This window comes from Xiphias gladius, chromosome 5, assembly GCF_016859285.1.
Source record: "Xiphias gladius isolate SHS-SW01 ecotype Sanya breed wild chromosome 5, ASM1685928v1, whole genome shotgun sequence".
NCBI lineage: Eukaryota > Metazoa > Chordata > Actinopteri > Istiophoriformes > Xiphiidae > Xiphias > Xiphias gladius.
The window spans coordinates 16,257,681-16,272,384 of NC_053404.1; the positions used below are offsets into that span (position 1 = coordinate 16,257,681).

Below are 14,704 nucleotides of genomic sequence, written 5' to 3' on the forward strand. Positions count from 1 at the left end.
AATAACTTCTGTGTATCACACCAAGTGAAGTATTGTTTGAAAAATATAATTTATTTTGTTCTTGGCAACACGATGCTGCAGAAACTGTACAAAGTTAAGAGAATCCCAATTCCAACAATGACTTCAGATACCTATGAAAACTAATTGACTTATATAGAAAAATCACAACTTTTCATTAAGAAACCCGACTTGACGTAATAGTTTCCGTCATTTGTTGGACAGAAAATGCTTTGGTTTTCAATGCTGCCCTCTAAGGCTGGGAGTGTCATTTGGATAAATACAAAAAAGCTATGATACATGTAAAACTAGCATGAGTGTTCTTATCGCTTCTTTATGTAGCAGGAATCTGAGGAAGGCCAAATTCGTCCACCAGAACACCATCCTAGGACACACAAAAAAAAGAAGAACACCCATTAATCAAACCATGCTGTCGTAAACTAATGATGAAATTCATATAAAACTGAAAAGTCCTAAAACTGTCAAATACCCTGTTGGTTGACTTGTCACCAGGCAGACCCTCTGGGATGGAAGGAGCTGTCGCGGCCTCGTCCAGGTAGGAGCTGTCGTCATCCATCAGGAGCTCGTCTCCCAAAGCATCCAGCTCTGTGGACACAACAGTTTAAGCTATCATCAGATTATATCTATAGCAAAGTCTGCACTGTGTGGGTCTTAGTCGACTACGTTTTTAATCAGTGTTTTCTTTAAGTGGTTATGAGCTCATACTTTCTTGACTTTGCCTCTGGCATAAAAATATCTAAACATGTATATTTGGTTTTTAATATGTGCTACAATCTACATCCTTAAAGCCTAACTGCATTCATAATTTTCAATTAGATCTGTAAATTGATTAGTCAAAAAAGACTAACTATTGTTCAACTTTAGTACAGGACAGCAGCATCTATCACCTCCTTACAAACTCCAAAGTGGTAAATAGTCCCTGAGATGTGTTACAAGCTAAATGTGTTAACAGCACCACGGTAGCTTTGGACTCAGTACTATAGTTATGACATCAAAGACAAAAGAAATTATGCATTTCCTGACCTGCTTCCAAGTCCTCATCATCAATCTCAGGCGTGCCATAGCTTCTGCCCAGCGCCTCCTGAATGTCATTGGCATCCTCCATCATGTCCTCCAGCTGATCTTGAAGATCCTGAATATTAAAAGACAAAGAGTTCAAATGTTTCTCTTTCAGTCAAACAAAGACTTCTCATTATACAAAGACTATTCATTACAGCAAAATTTAGATTTGGCTAATATGGTCTTGTTATTACTAAGAATTCCATCCTATTGACATAAACCTATGATCAAAAAACAAATACCTCAATCTGATCAATTTTCACGTTCTTGTATGCTTTCTTCATGTCTTTGAGGCCAACTTTCATGGCATTAACCTAAAAAGAAAAACAAATGTTAGCAGAAAAACACATTTTTTCCCCCACCCAGTAGATAGTTTTCTGGATGTAAAAATCAGGCCTCTTACTGTGGTTTTAGTGTCTTTGAGGGTCTGGATTGTGTAGTTTGCTTGTTCCATGTTAAACGACTGCTGCATGAGGTTATCTCTCTGGCCCTCATACCTGGAGGACACAAAGATAACGGAAAGTCCGGCTTTTACAATAGCTGAAGGACAGAATATAACTGGGTTTGGTAATAAAACTATTGAACATTAAGTAACAATACTTACATTCTCTTCTGCTTCAGAACTCTCATAGCCTTTTGCTTAACCATGTTCTATTAGGAGAAAAGTGAATAAGAAAACAAGTAATATAAACAGATGATCAATAATAAACATGAACTGGACACGTGTATATGATGAGTAGGTTAGGGTACTGAACCTCAGTGCTTTTTTATACCAAGCAAAATGTGTGCGTAGCGCAGATGCGTAGTTTTGTTTACTTATTCTTTGAGGAGTCAGTTCCTACTTTAAATGCAATATTTTGCTAATTTTAGACTGTGTTTTGTTTGGGCAGTTATCATTTGAGAAGTCAGACTTCTTTTGTTAAATGACAAAGTTTTGTAAAAAAAAAGAAAAAAAGTTTACCTTTTTTGTAGAAAGTTACTGGGAAAAAGTACAATTTTCTCTCATGAAACTGAGATATATCACATTGCTATAATAATAAGATCTGTATTCAGTGATTTTATGAAAAACCTCTGCATTTACCAGCATAAAAGTATGGGATGAGAACTCAAATACTGGCTTCTTACATTTGTAGTAACCAACAGTCCAATTACAAACACCAACGCTGTGGGCTCTGTCTTCCTCAGCATGTGTGTGTGTGTTTTATAATAAAAACAAAAATGTAAGGAGAAAGTTTGTGAATGCTCACTCTATACTTATATCTGAACTGAATGGCCTTTGGTACTGGCTGGTAGCGCCCCAAAGGATTTCAAGACAAGAGTCCATTCTCTTTATATTTTACAGCAGCATTGGACATGGAATATCACCTTTGAAGGCCCATCTCTCATCTTCTTCATCTGATCCTTGTACTTGACAAGTTCCGCATCGAGTCTGGCAATCTTCTTGTCAACGGACTCTGCCCGAGAATCAACCTTAAAGTAGAAAACAGAGAACGGGACATGAACTTTTGCGAGATTACTGATTATCACAAAGGGGCTCGTTTTAATAGGGATCATACAGAACAAATACCACCCATGATGGCTTTACTAATTTTGTGGGCTGATCCTTTACACACAGAAAGCTTAATTGAGGCCAATTAATGACCATTAAATACTATATATCACCCTTTTTCTTCCTCTCAAGTCAACTCCAGTCAGCTAATAATAGCTCTAGCCTGACAAATAACCTGTGTAACTGGTTGGTGTCAGCCATTTCACTGAGAGAATAACATGGTTTCCACTTTATGGCTGTCAAATGGCTCAAATTCTTGCTCAAAATTACATAACGCTGATTCATCACCTGAACAGAAACATCTTGTTTTATTTAAACACCTTGACTGTCGTCTGCTATTACCAAAACATTATGTTAAGTAAAAACAGCTATTTGGATAAGCCTGTCTGCTATTAATAATGTAGCAAGTTATTAATCTATGGGCTATTAAAGTCGGTTGTTATGACAAAATGCCCTGTTAAATATGGCAAACCCTGGCCTTGTTTCTGCTCATAGGGTCGGCTAACAGTTAGCTGACCCAGCCGAGAAGGGATCCATCTTTGTTTACTTTGCTCAAGACAGCGGTCATAAACTTGTTTTCACATTGTACTTACGTTTCCTATGCAGTCCGAAAGGTTCGGCGGCGGAGCATTGGGTTTTCCCCTGCCAAATATGCGGTTCATTTCGGCGAAATTGAGGCTTAAAATGTAGGGGAAAGCTGCGTTAGCCCGCTGTCACAGTCCAGCTGAGGGGAAAACACCCGGAAGAGACTGTCAGGCGACGTCACAGGGGTCACATGATCACTTCTCACTCAGCCGCGCCCTCCACTGTCCTGATCAACTACCGTCCTGATCTCCTTCCTTCAGACCGCTGCTACAGGATGTTCAAAACAAAGACACACCATGCTGAACTCTTTTTAATTCCTGTGGTCAGTGAAAAGCTTAATCTCTTTATTTAATACAGAGACTTGCACACCTTTATCATACCTGAAACAGCACTTTATTTGTCCCAGGTCTAAATGTTCTACTTTTGTACATAATTTAAAAAACAATTATAGCATCTTTATTTATTTTTCTGACCTGTGTGTTTGATGCCTGCCTACAAACCTTTTTTTCTTTCGGGATGATAACCAGTAGTTGTTATTTGCAATTTTCAAAAATCAGGTTATAAGGTGGTTTTAAAAAGGCACCATACTTGAAATTACAATTAAAAATTAATAGTAATAAAAGCAAGTGGAAAACTAGACAATGAAGCACATAGTAGGCTGGCCTATCCTTTCTCCTATATGGATTGCACTGCTGGTTATTTTTGAGTTCACAGGCTGAATTACCAATGAAGGGCCCCAGACTCCAGGGGGGCCCAAAAGCCCTAGGAAAAAAAGTGTGGCAATTTATTTGCGGTAGTTCAATTAACTGGAACTTATCTGTGGCAATTTGGGAATAAAACGCTGATGTGATTGAGTGAAGTGAATTTTTTTCTAAGGCACATTTAAAAACAACAAATGTGGGCCATAGTGCTTTAAAGAGAAATATAGAATGGAATAAAACTGGTAAATAACACTAACAGACAAAGCTAAAACAATACTATGGTCATATTGCGATTAAGGTGACTTTGACTTAGGGTCTTAAATGGCAAGGATTAATTGATTAGATGATGGAGGGGTCTGGACATAGAGCAGGGGGCGAGGAGACTGTGGATAAAGTAATCTCATATAAATCATGTCTCCAGATCTCCAAAACAGAGAAAAAGTTTTATTTTCGCAATAGACGTAATGTGGAAAAATCTGCAACTAAAGACAGAGTTTGAAGGTGTCAAACTTTAGATTTAAGACCTTCATTATTTCATCTAATGATGTGCTTAAATCTTGCAAATTGCTAAATTTATAGGGGGCCCGGCAGCTAATTTTTACTTCAGGGCTCCTCCTGCAGGTTAATCAAACCATGTTCTACTTAGTCTAAAAATTCAAAATTTGGGAAATAATTCATGATACTATAAGGTAATATGAGTAATATGCATGAAACTATAAACCACTGTAGGACTATTATTATTATTACTATTTTTTAAACCATATATATTTTAGTAATGCCATTTTCTGTCCTCTGGAGGGAGCTGCTGGCATACAGTGGAAACACTAAATCTAAAGCTCCTGATGACTCCAGATCTCCCATCCAAACTCATGTCCATGCCGAAAATGATTTAATAACAAAAACTGCTATTCTTCTATCAGGAGGCGCAGAGTTTTCTTTCAAAATGAGATATCCAAATTAAGGCAATGATGCAGGGCAAAGACAGAAGGACATTTGTGAGTATCACTGCTGCACACCAAAGGGAATTTACAAATTCAAATTGACAACAAGATGAGAAGGGAATCAGTGTGGATTTGTTAAACTGGCTTTAATATTAAGCACTTCACAGACAGGATGCTTTGATTAATACATGTTCTGCTCGGTTGACAGCAGACAGAGCCAATAATACAGTAGCAGGTTGAACCAGTAGACACGGAGATTGAAAAAAAATAACAATGATGTCTTGGTCACATTGAAGTTTCTTAAAATAATGTTCTCCTCTGATGAGATAGATGACTTTAAACCAAGATCAATCACTATGTTTATATATTACAGTCTATCTGTAGTACATTCAAAATAACAGCACAGTCCATCAAGCATATAGGCTGTTGATAATATCATAGCAATGATCACTGACATGCTACTAATACAGTATATTTCCTTTTTTGTAATCTATACAAAATAAGGTATTGTATACATACTATCATACTGTACATTTGACAGAATATATTGTATTTAATCATGTGCACAACTTGTTCAAACTGCCATTCATGTTTTCAGATTGCGCTGATAGACTATTTCTCTACATTAATAGCATGAGTATTTCAATAGGACTTATGTGTCATCATGGTAAAAGTCATACACAGCATATGTGATTGAATTAGATACCATATATACCAACAATTTATCAATCTGGACACAACTCCAGAGTCAAAGCTGATAGAGAGCCCTCTGTCAAATTTTAAATGCACATTTAAAGTCCAGGGATTATCCTTTACTTTTCTCATTGATAAACTTGCTTTGATGCAAGGTGCTTTTTTTTTTTTTTTTTTTTAAAAAACCTCTCAATGATTTCAACAGCTAATATGAGTGAGTCGACCAGCACAATTCAAACTCTTCACAGAGGTGAAAACTTTTTTTGGCACAAATCTGCTTTGGGCGATTCACACAACTACCACTGACACGTTAAATGTGTAAAACAAATTTTTGAACATGAGGTGCCGTTTGACCCCATTTTAGTAATAATTCCTAAAATCATTTACCGCTGCTACAAACACATGTTATCCTGGACTGTTAAAGGCACATTTGGTAATAGAAAAATGTAGGAGGAGAACACAGAAAAAGGAGGGAGGCGTAAAGAAAATGCAGTTAAAAGAATAAAAATCATAAACACACAGAAGCCAAAAAGTCTGTAAAACATTAGTTAATATTTCCATTAACTACTTGCTACTTTTCCCAATAAATAATCAGTATTTTTCCTGGGAAATCTTGACATTATATTGTAATGACTTCTTATGCGATATGTTTGGGACATGCAACATTTTTTGCAATTTCCGACTCAAAAATAGTCGTTAGTTGCAGCCCTTTATTATCTAGGGCTGCAACTGACAATTATTTTTTATCCACTTAAACAAAACTGTCTCCCAGTTTACATCCACCTGCAAGTTTAAATAATAAATATACAATCGTTATCACAACTGCCATGAGGAAATAAATTAAACCAAGAGGGAAAAGTCACAGCAGAGGGGAGCAAAATGAAGTTATTGTAATTTAGAGAGGTTGGTGTTTTTGATTCTGTGTGGATTTTATTTAAAAGATAGGATACAATTTATGGTTTGTAACTTTCATTTGATCACTGAAATTAAGACATATCAATTTTGGCAACAATTAAACTTCAAGAGACATGAAAATAAATCCAGTCAACCTTTGCAATAGAGTCAAGATTACAGTCTAAATTGCTGAAGTGACGTGGGTTAAGCCCAGATCATGTGAGTCTTCTTTTCCAATATGGGAAATTGAAGACAGTTCTACTGCTAGTCATGTGGGCTTACCAGTCCTGTCTGGGTTCTCCAGGGGAACAGCAGCCTCCCGCACAGTGCTGGGGCCTTTTTTGCTCCCTGACACCTTTTCTCCTTTCGGTTTGGCTGAGAGGCAGAAGTCTTTGAAGCACCGTTTGAAGTTCTCATCCAGAAAGGCATAAAGCACAGGGTTGAGGCTGCTGTTGGTGTAGCCCAGAGCCACGCAGAAGAAGTAGGCAGCCATGATGGCGGTGGTTTCGGGCACGCTCACGAGCGCCTTGACCAGGATGAAGATGTGAATGGGCGTCCAGCAGACCACGAACACAGCCACCACGACCACTACAAGCCTGGTGATTCGGCGCAGGTTGCGATCCTTCTCCCGCGAGCCGGACAATATTCGGACGCTCTTCAGCCTCAGGACCATCAGGGAGTAACACACGGTGATGATGAGCACAGGCACGACGAAGGCAAAGACAAACACGCATATCTTCATCAGTGTGTCCCAGTACACGTACGGCTCTGGGAACTGTAAGGCACACTCAGTGATGTCTACAGGAGGAGAGCGAGAGAGGATGAAATGTGACTTAAGTGATGAAGTGCACTGTTGCTTTATCAAAAATAAAATTCCACTCTGTGCCTTTCTGTTAACAATTTAACAAGCTGTTATGGAGCAGCTAATCCACACTCCAAACGGAACATTTTACTCTAAACTCTACTTTGATCTTACATCATCTATATTCAGGAAAGGCGATGCATGATGCGTGGCTAATGGAAAACTGATGGATGGCCTCGATAGAATATGTATCTGCTTTTAAAACAGAATCAGTGCATGCTTGAAGTGGATCTCCAATGCCTAGAAAATGGACAGACACCTTTAAACCTCATTGGGGGATGATGAGAGCACTTCCTCACCGCTGTTTGTTTGGGTGCCACCCAGAATAAAAGCAGGTATCCCTGCAGCTGAGGACAGGATCCAGATGCACACGTTGATCATCTTGGCTTTGATCGGAGTGCGGAAATCCAGGGCTTTCACCGGGTGGCACACGGCCACGTAGCGATCCACACTCATCATGGTGAGAGTGAAGATACTGGTGAACATGTTGTAGTAGTCAATAGAGATGAAGACCTTGCACACAACTTCACCGAAGGGCCAGGTATTCAGCAGGTAGTCCGTGCTCTGGAAGGGCATTGTGGTTGTGACAAGAGCATCAGCGAGTGCTAGGTTGAAAATGTAAATGTTGGTGGCTGTCTTCATCTTTGTGTACCTGTTAAACATGCAGAACACAAGGTTGTCCTAAAATAGCGGGAAGAGAAAGATGACCACAGCTAACCATCCATCCAGACTGACATGGCAGCCGTATGTTGCTTGGCTGACTCTGTAGAGGACCGTTCTACCTGGCTCATTATGAATTACACATTGTCCATTAGTCCACACTGCTTCTTTGAATGAGTAATGTAATTTTTTTGACTCAGGCTTCATTGTTATGTATAGTATGCTGTCTGTTGCAGGCCATGTGTAATCAACTCGTTTTCACTTCATTAAATTATGATAGCATTAAAGCTCTGTGTGGTTTAATTCTGAAGTTTAATTCAAAGTTTTAATTTTAACCTGTTGTGACAGGTAATGAAGCACTGAGATTAAAATAAGGTCCTTCAGAATTGTCTATTTTGACTCAACACAAAATGGTCATGGCTCACAGGAAGTGATGCATTTTTTGTTTATAATAAACACATGCTTACTATAAACTGAATTCAAATGAACAGGAATAATAAAAGACAAAGTTGTTACCATTTCCTGACCCAATGTAAGCTCCTGACAGTCTGTGCTTGCTATATGTCTCGTCTCAAGTGCAACACCCAACAGATAACATTGAGACTTTATTAGTCAAACTCGAACCTAAATTTTTCCTCTTGTTTGTTTATCTGTTAAGTATGTAGCTACAGCTAGCAGCCCGTTAGCTTAGGTTAGCATAAAGATAAGGAACCTAATTGGGGGAAAAGGCTAGCCTGGATCTGTCCAAAGGTAACTAAATCAATTTACAGGCACTTCCAAAGCTCTTTAGTATATTATATCTTATTTGTTTAGTCCGTGCAAAAAGTAATAAAAGACAAGTTGTGGTTTTAAGCTAAGAAGCGTCATGTTGAATGGGCCAAAAAGAGAGTCAAGCTTCCCATTTAACTCCCAGCAAGAAAGTGAATAAGTGTGTTTCCCAAAATGTCAAAGTATTCCTTTAAATCTGTATTAACTGATTTTGATGTGGCCACTTGGGGGTAGCACCACAAGCTGTAAATACAACACTGATGTATGTGGCGAACTTGTTAGCAAACCTCTGTACACATCAAGCAGACATGGAACAACGTTATTATTCATTTACAGTCTTGTCTCTGGTCAACTGGCGAATGTAAGTCCAGTATTCAAGCTCTGTTTTGGTCTCCACCATCTCAGAAAATACTTTACTTTTTATTGGTTAAATGCTGCACTATTTTCACAAGCTAGTCGCTAAATTTACCCTTTCTGCCATTCGGTGCTGGGCGGGTGGTGTACAGTGGGTTTATATGAGCTTTTTGAGCTTCCCACTGCAGGATGGAAAGGACACTGAGAGCTGTGAGGCTGAATCAATCATAAAGTTGTAGGTCATCAAACCACAACAATGAGCTGGCAGATGCTAAAACACTCTGTGGGTTCATCACTAGAAGTGACACCTTACACATTACAAGTAGTCATTTGATCCATTGTTAATGTAGTAATATTGATTAGAGCAGTTTCAACGGTACAAAACAAAGCTATTTAAAGACATAGAAGGTGCACTGCCATGTCAGGTACTCCTGCTAATGGCTTGTTGTTCAGTGACTACTACGTGGCCCATAGTGACTTTGTATGTTTTTGGATGGGTGTAATTTGAGATATTTGTTGACAGTAAATCAACGTGAACCTCTTCTTCCCTCAGTTAAATTGCCCTCCACGGAGCAACTAAACAGTAAAATGTACAGTGTTTTTCTAGAACCGAACTGATAAAATTGGCTTCTACCGACAGGCGACAAAGTCAATCTGATTTGAGGTAATTGTTGTCTATGCACCAAAGAATTCTGGATGGCATTTCACATTACATGAAAGGAGATTTGTTGCTCTCAAACACCATAAATAACGCCCAATGAGGTGAGAGCAGGCTCTCAGCTTGATAAAGGACCACTGGTTTCAACTATAACTAATGTCCACCAGACTATGGGGGTTGATTTGTAGTATATTGTTATTATATTTTGGATGTCTTCAGGGTTATTGGATTCATAAAATGGGCCACTTTGAACGTTTCAGACACTTCTTAACCAGTGAAGGAGACAGAAATCAATTGTTCATTGCCATGCTTTACACATTTAATGTTGGATGAGAAACGACAGCATTAATCTTAACCCTTTCTTGGTCAAAATGCAACTCCAGTTTTGTCTCTTTTGACTTATTAGCTAAAAGAGTCATCTACTTTAGAGGTTGTCCTTGCCATTTGCATGCAAATTACACACTAATTCTTTCGATAAACTGACCGCGTAAGTGGATATCAGAACAACATCTCTTGTTTTTGTGAAGGACCCATCTCTAGGGTGCATCCCAAGAACAAAATGCAGGCACTAAGGAGAACTCGGACTTAGCCCAGGTGGCCTAGAGGTCAATGTAAGAGCCCACAGGTTGGTGCCAGTGCTTTTTCCACAAGCAATAACATTTACAAAGGCTGTGGAGAAATGCCTGAATCTCTGTTTATGTTGTTTATCATCTACAAATATACTGTATAATTAGACTTTCCTGCTTGTGCCAAAGGCGATAATGTTGCTTAGCAATTGTCTTTTCTTTTCTCAATTTCCAGAACATTTCCTGTAAACATGAAGTTCAAGCTGCCACTTTATTTGCTACTTTAAATCACTGTAAAATGCCTAATATTTTTTGCTATGTTAACTTACAATATATTTCTCAGTAGCCCACATCTTTAGGAGTATGTAAAAAAAAAAAAAAAAAAAAAATCTTCTCATATTCACTTCAAACATGACCTCACCTGATGATGACATACATGACGAGGCAGTTGCCCAGTAAGCCGACCACAAACACCACGGAGTAGACTGCAGTGATGATGGGGATGATGGGAGACATGCTTTCCTGCTCCCAGTTATCGTCGTGGGTGTCATTCCGGCTCTCTGAGTATCCGGACACCCAGGTTGAAGAATTGACCGGACAGTCCTCCAACCGCGTAGAGAGGCACTTACCGTCTTCTTTGAGGATTTCAGCCGGAGTGCTTTCCATTTTGACAGCTGTTTGTCAGAGTGCGAAGAAGAAAAAAAAAAACAGTGGATAAACGGAGAAAAACAATATTATATGGTCTTCAGAGATGAAAAAGGTGGGCAAGTTAGGGGACATTGAGCCACAAAAACGCGCGTAAAGACACACTTAATGTATGATCATGGTAATGGAAAAACGCGAGACATGCACGAACTTCATTTTGGTCCAGGAGCCACTTGTAGATCGTGTAAATCAGTCGGAAACAAGCACAGAGCGCCAGCCGTTTAGGAAAAATGCGCTCCGTAAACACATGGCTGTAATATGAAGCTCGCAGGTTACTCACCTTTATTAGCCAGAATAAGCGAAAGCACCCTTTAGGATTGCCTGTATGTAATTTTTTTTAAACGTATCCTCCCAGTTATTATTCAGCTCGGCTGGTTCTGTTGCCTTGGTGAAGACTGTAGCTCACCAAAGTTTGTGGATGCTGCTGAGCGCCTGGAAAGGAGCAGCGGCGGCTTGGCGGACACTGCTGCACACCCACTGATGGAGAGGAGGCGCGCAGTCAGGCTAGACCCACCACACACACACACACACACACACACACACACACACACACACACACACACACACACACACACACACACACACACACACACGCACACACACACACACACACAAACAAAAAAACCCAGTTTCACCCAAAATATGAGATGACAGAGCGACCACAATAACCTGCAGGTACGGCCTCCCACAGTCTTATGTCACAGAGGATTTAAGCTCTCGAGCATAATTAACCAAGACATCCCTGATTTGTGTACCTATTGGAGATGTTTAAAGGGGAAAACACATGATCAAAAATACATTTTAATAAAATTGTACTCTGATGATGTACAGCCCCTCTCCCAAATCTAAAAATATATTATTGTCCATGTCACAGCAGCTCTCCAGGTTCATAAAAACACATTTTCTGGTGGAAATCTTAAAGGAAATTTGGCAACGTACTCAATTTTTGCTTTTCCTCATTCTATTAAAATAGACAGATGGGGAATCAGAGAGTGAGACAGAGGGGAGGAAAGACATGGGAGATGAATCTTGTGATATTCAGCCCTGGGTCATATCCACTTTCACTGAACACAGCACTGCACACTTCAGGGAATTTCTGCTTTAGTGGACAGAGACCGGAAAGGGGGATGATATATGACCAAAGTCCAACACTAGCTGGATGCAAACCACCCAACAAGCAAGCAAGATGGCCAAACATTTCACCTTTTCAAGTAATTTTTAAAAGTAAAAGCTTGCACACTTCAGCCATCGAATCTCAAGATTCTGCTGCTTCATTAACATCAGTCCAGTTCTCTTGATTTTTTTTGTTCAAGGGTTAATTTCTACTCAAATAAGAGCAGAAACATAATTTCAAATACCTACTGTATAGTGTTGCTTTAAAGTCTGAAGCTCTCCCAGTCTAATGTATTGAGCTTGGTTCTCTGTTTTAAAGGATCCCCTGCAATGTGGTGCCAAGAAACAGCTGTCCTTTATCCTGCAAGACTAGCACCGCAGGCTGTTGGACGACAAAGTGTTATGATAGCTGGTGAAGTATGGTAGATGACAGAGCTGCACAAATGTGAAGTGCATCTGACAGTACAAATATAAAAAGTGAAGCAACCTGAGACTAATGCACAGGAGAAATACAAATTCTAAAAGTGAAACAATAATGCCAATAACTTAGATTTTTTTTTTTAAGTAAATAGATAAGAAACAATAACAAAGTAAAAAGATGAAACGCAAAATAAAAAAAACATTGTGAACATGAATACAATTAACTAAAAATTATTTTAAAAAAAGATTGAAATAATGGCCATTCAAAAGTTCTAACAGAGTCTAACTGACCCGAAACACAAATAATTTCACAACACAGGATAACATACTGTACATCTCTTTTTTGGTAAACGAAAGGATTATATATGTGTTCACACATAGCCCATACAACATAAAAAAAAATCATATATTTCTTTACGTGGTGTAACATTAAAATTCATGGTCATACAGCAGTGGGTCTGTGGGATCCCAACAATTAGGGAGTAAAGTAGACGTCAATCAAACAGAAGGGTTAAGCCATTTACTTTTTTTTTTCTTTTTTATCTACGTGATTTTGTGATGCCAGTATCTGATTATAGGGGGGGTATATTTGTGTAGATACCATAGATACTGATGTAATTATTGCTTTTCTTTGAAAGCCAGGATTTTTTTTCCTCACTTGTTTTTTTGTTCATTTCATCTTCTCCTCTTTTCAACACCTATATATTACATTACATTACATTATATCATATTCCTCAGATGTATTGAAGAGAGCAAATGTCAAGGCTGCACTGACTCATGGACTACATGAAACAATCAGACTAAATATAAAAAATGTATAGATGTTTACATTAGATGCATTAGGGGGGTGCTTTGTGTGGATATTATGCGACAGTGTTTCACAGTGGATCATGATGTGAATCATAATCAGCATGTCATAAGTAGCCAATCTACTACAGTGCAGCTACTGTGTGAGGATATAAAAAAGGTCTCATTTGCTGAGTCCTCAAGGCTCTCGAGAAGCCATGGATCTGTGAGCTTTTGTCAGTAATTATGGTGAATGTAGAGGAGAAAAAAAAAACAATGAAAAGTCAAAAGTCATTATTGCAGAAAAAAAAAAAGAATTTAAACAGTTTGGCTACTGACTCAAACTAAGTAATGACTGGACTCATTTCTGCTCCGTGTAGCGGCTTCCATTACATTTCCTTATCAGGAATTTCTCTGGGTTGCAATCAGGTCAATGACATGGAGCTCATTATTCAAGTTAAGGAAATGGAAAAGTATCCGATTTATTTCCTTAATTTAAAAAAAAAAAAAATTTAAAGTCATGAAAATTACAACTTAACACTGTTGAGCTTATGAACGTCCGTGTACTGTATGTGAATGTTGAGTTTTATATCTGTGGAGGCAAAACTCAGCCAGTGTAAACATGCAGCAAATTTTCCTGAAGCTAGGAATTGGAGAAATTATTTTTGAATGTGCTTAATGTTAATTCCTGTCACAGCTCCCGTTATATGAGGACTCAATAGCATGACTCAGAGACACTGGTAAAAGTTCAAAACAGTTCACCTTTATTAAGGCTCGGCAGGCAGAAGTAGGCAAGGGCAAAGAGGAGGTCGAATCAGGGTGTAGGCAGTGGTCAGCAACAGGCAGTCAGGCATAAACAACAGCCAAAAGGCAAAATCCAAAAACAAGCAAAACTGGTAAAAAGGCTGGAAAGCTACAGCATTGAAAACAACAGGCAACCTGGCAGGGAATCAGTAGAAATGGGGTGGTATATATAATAAGAGCTGATTAGAGAATAGGAACCAGGTGGGTAGGTGGGCGGGGAAGAGTCAGGTGGCTGAAAGGCAGCAAGGCCATGGTTATTGCAGAGCAGGAAGGCGTGGCAGGCTCTGAAATGACAGTAGTTTAGTGATATGGCAAAGCCAGGCAAGGAATGAATGAATTCACGACTGAACTGTGACAAATTACATCCCTTAATTTTGGAGTGACAGCTCCAACTTTGAACCTTTTGGCTCCACAAGTCAATACTTCCATTTGTCTTCCATGGAGTGGCTGACTTTATATCAAATTCGTTGACCTTCTCCTTGACTTCTAGCTTCGGGTAACACTGCTGCTAAGTTCACAGACTGACAGAACTGTCTTGGGGCTCAGAAACAAGAGGTGAAAAAAGGGA

At 39.0% G+C, this 14,704-nt stretch overlaps 2 protein-coding genes across 2 annotated transcripts; both read right to left on the reverse strand.

Annotated features, from left to right (window-relative positions):
* Nucleotides 1-30: 30 nt before the first annotated feature.
* chmp5b (charged multivesicular body protein 5b) lies at nt 31-3,463 on the reverse strand. Its single transcript, XM_040126446.1, has 8 exons — nt 3,220-3,463; nt 2,443-2,547; nt 1,682-1,728; nt 1,481-1,574; nt 1,320-1,391; nt 1,042-1,150; nt 488-603; nt 31-382 (listed from the first exon to the last, which is right to left on the reverse strand). Exons 1-8 carry the CDS (start codon nt 3,286-3,288, stop codon nt 332-334), a joined length of 663 nt encoding a protein of 220 aa, XP_039982380.1. The 5' UTR covers nt 3,289-3,463; the 3' UTR covers nt 31-331.
* Nucleotides 3,464-5,924: 2,461 nt separating this feature from the next.
* On the reverse strand, nt 5,925-14,261 carry LOC120789530 (delta-type opioid receptor-like). Its single transcript, XM_040126248.1, has 6 exons — nt 14,095-14,261; nt 12,376-12,508; nt 11,294-11,517; nt 10,730-10,982; nt 7,602-7,954; nt 5,925-7,238 (listed from the first exon to the last, which is right to left on the reverse strand). Exons 4-6 carry the CDS (start codon nt 10,972-10,974, stop codon nt 6,709-6,711), a joined length of 1,128 nt encoding a protein of 375 aa, XP_039982182.1. The 5' UTR covers nt 10,975-10,982; nt 11,294-11,517; nt 12,376-12,508; nt 14,095-14,261; the 3' UTR covers nt 5,925-6,708.
* Between the last annotated feature and the right edge of the window lie 443 nt (nt 14,262-14,704).

Excerpts from the sequence above, each read along its gene's own strand:
- chmp5b (XM_040126446.1), bottom strand. The coding sequence starts at position 3,288 with ATGAACCGCATATTTGGCAGGGGAAAACCCAATGCTCCGCCGCCGAAC. Across the intron at positions 1,392-1,480 it reads TCAAAGACACTAAAACCACA|GTTAATGCCATGAAAGTTGG; the intron begins GTAAGAGGCCTG and ends TTTTCTTTTTAG. Across the intron at positions 1,151-1,319 it reads TGAAAATTGATCAGATTGAG|GATCTTCAAGATCAGCTGGA; the intron begins GTATTTGTTTTT and ends TTTAATATTCAG.
- LOC120789530 (XM_040126248.1), bottom strand. The coding sequence starts at position 10,974 with ATGGAAAGCACTCCGGCTGAAATCCTCAAAGAAGACGGTAAGTGCCTC. Across the intron at positions 7,955-10,729 it reads GTCATGTATGTCATCATCAG|GTACACAAAGATGAAGACAG; the intron begins GTGAGGTCATGT and ends CATGTTTAACAG. Across the intron at positions 7,239-7,601 it reads TGGCACCCAAACAAACAGCG|ACATCACTGAGTGTGCCTTA; the intron begins GTGAGGAAGTGC and ends CTCCTCCTGTAG.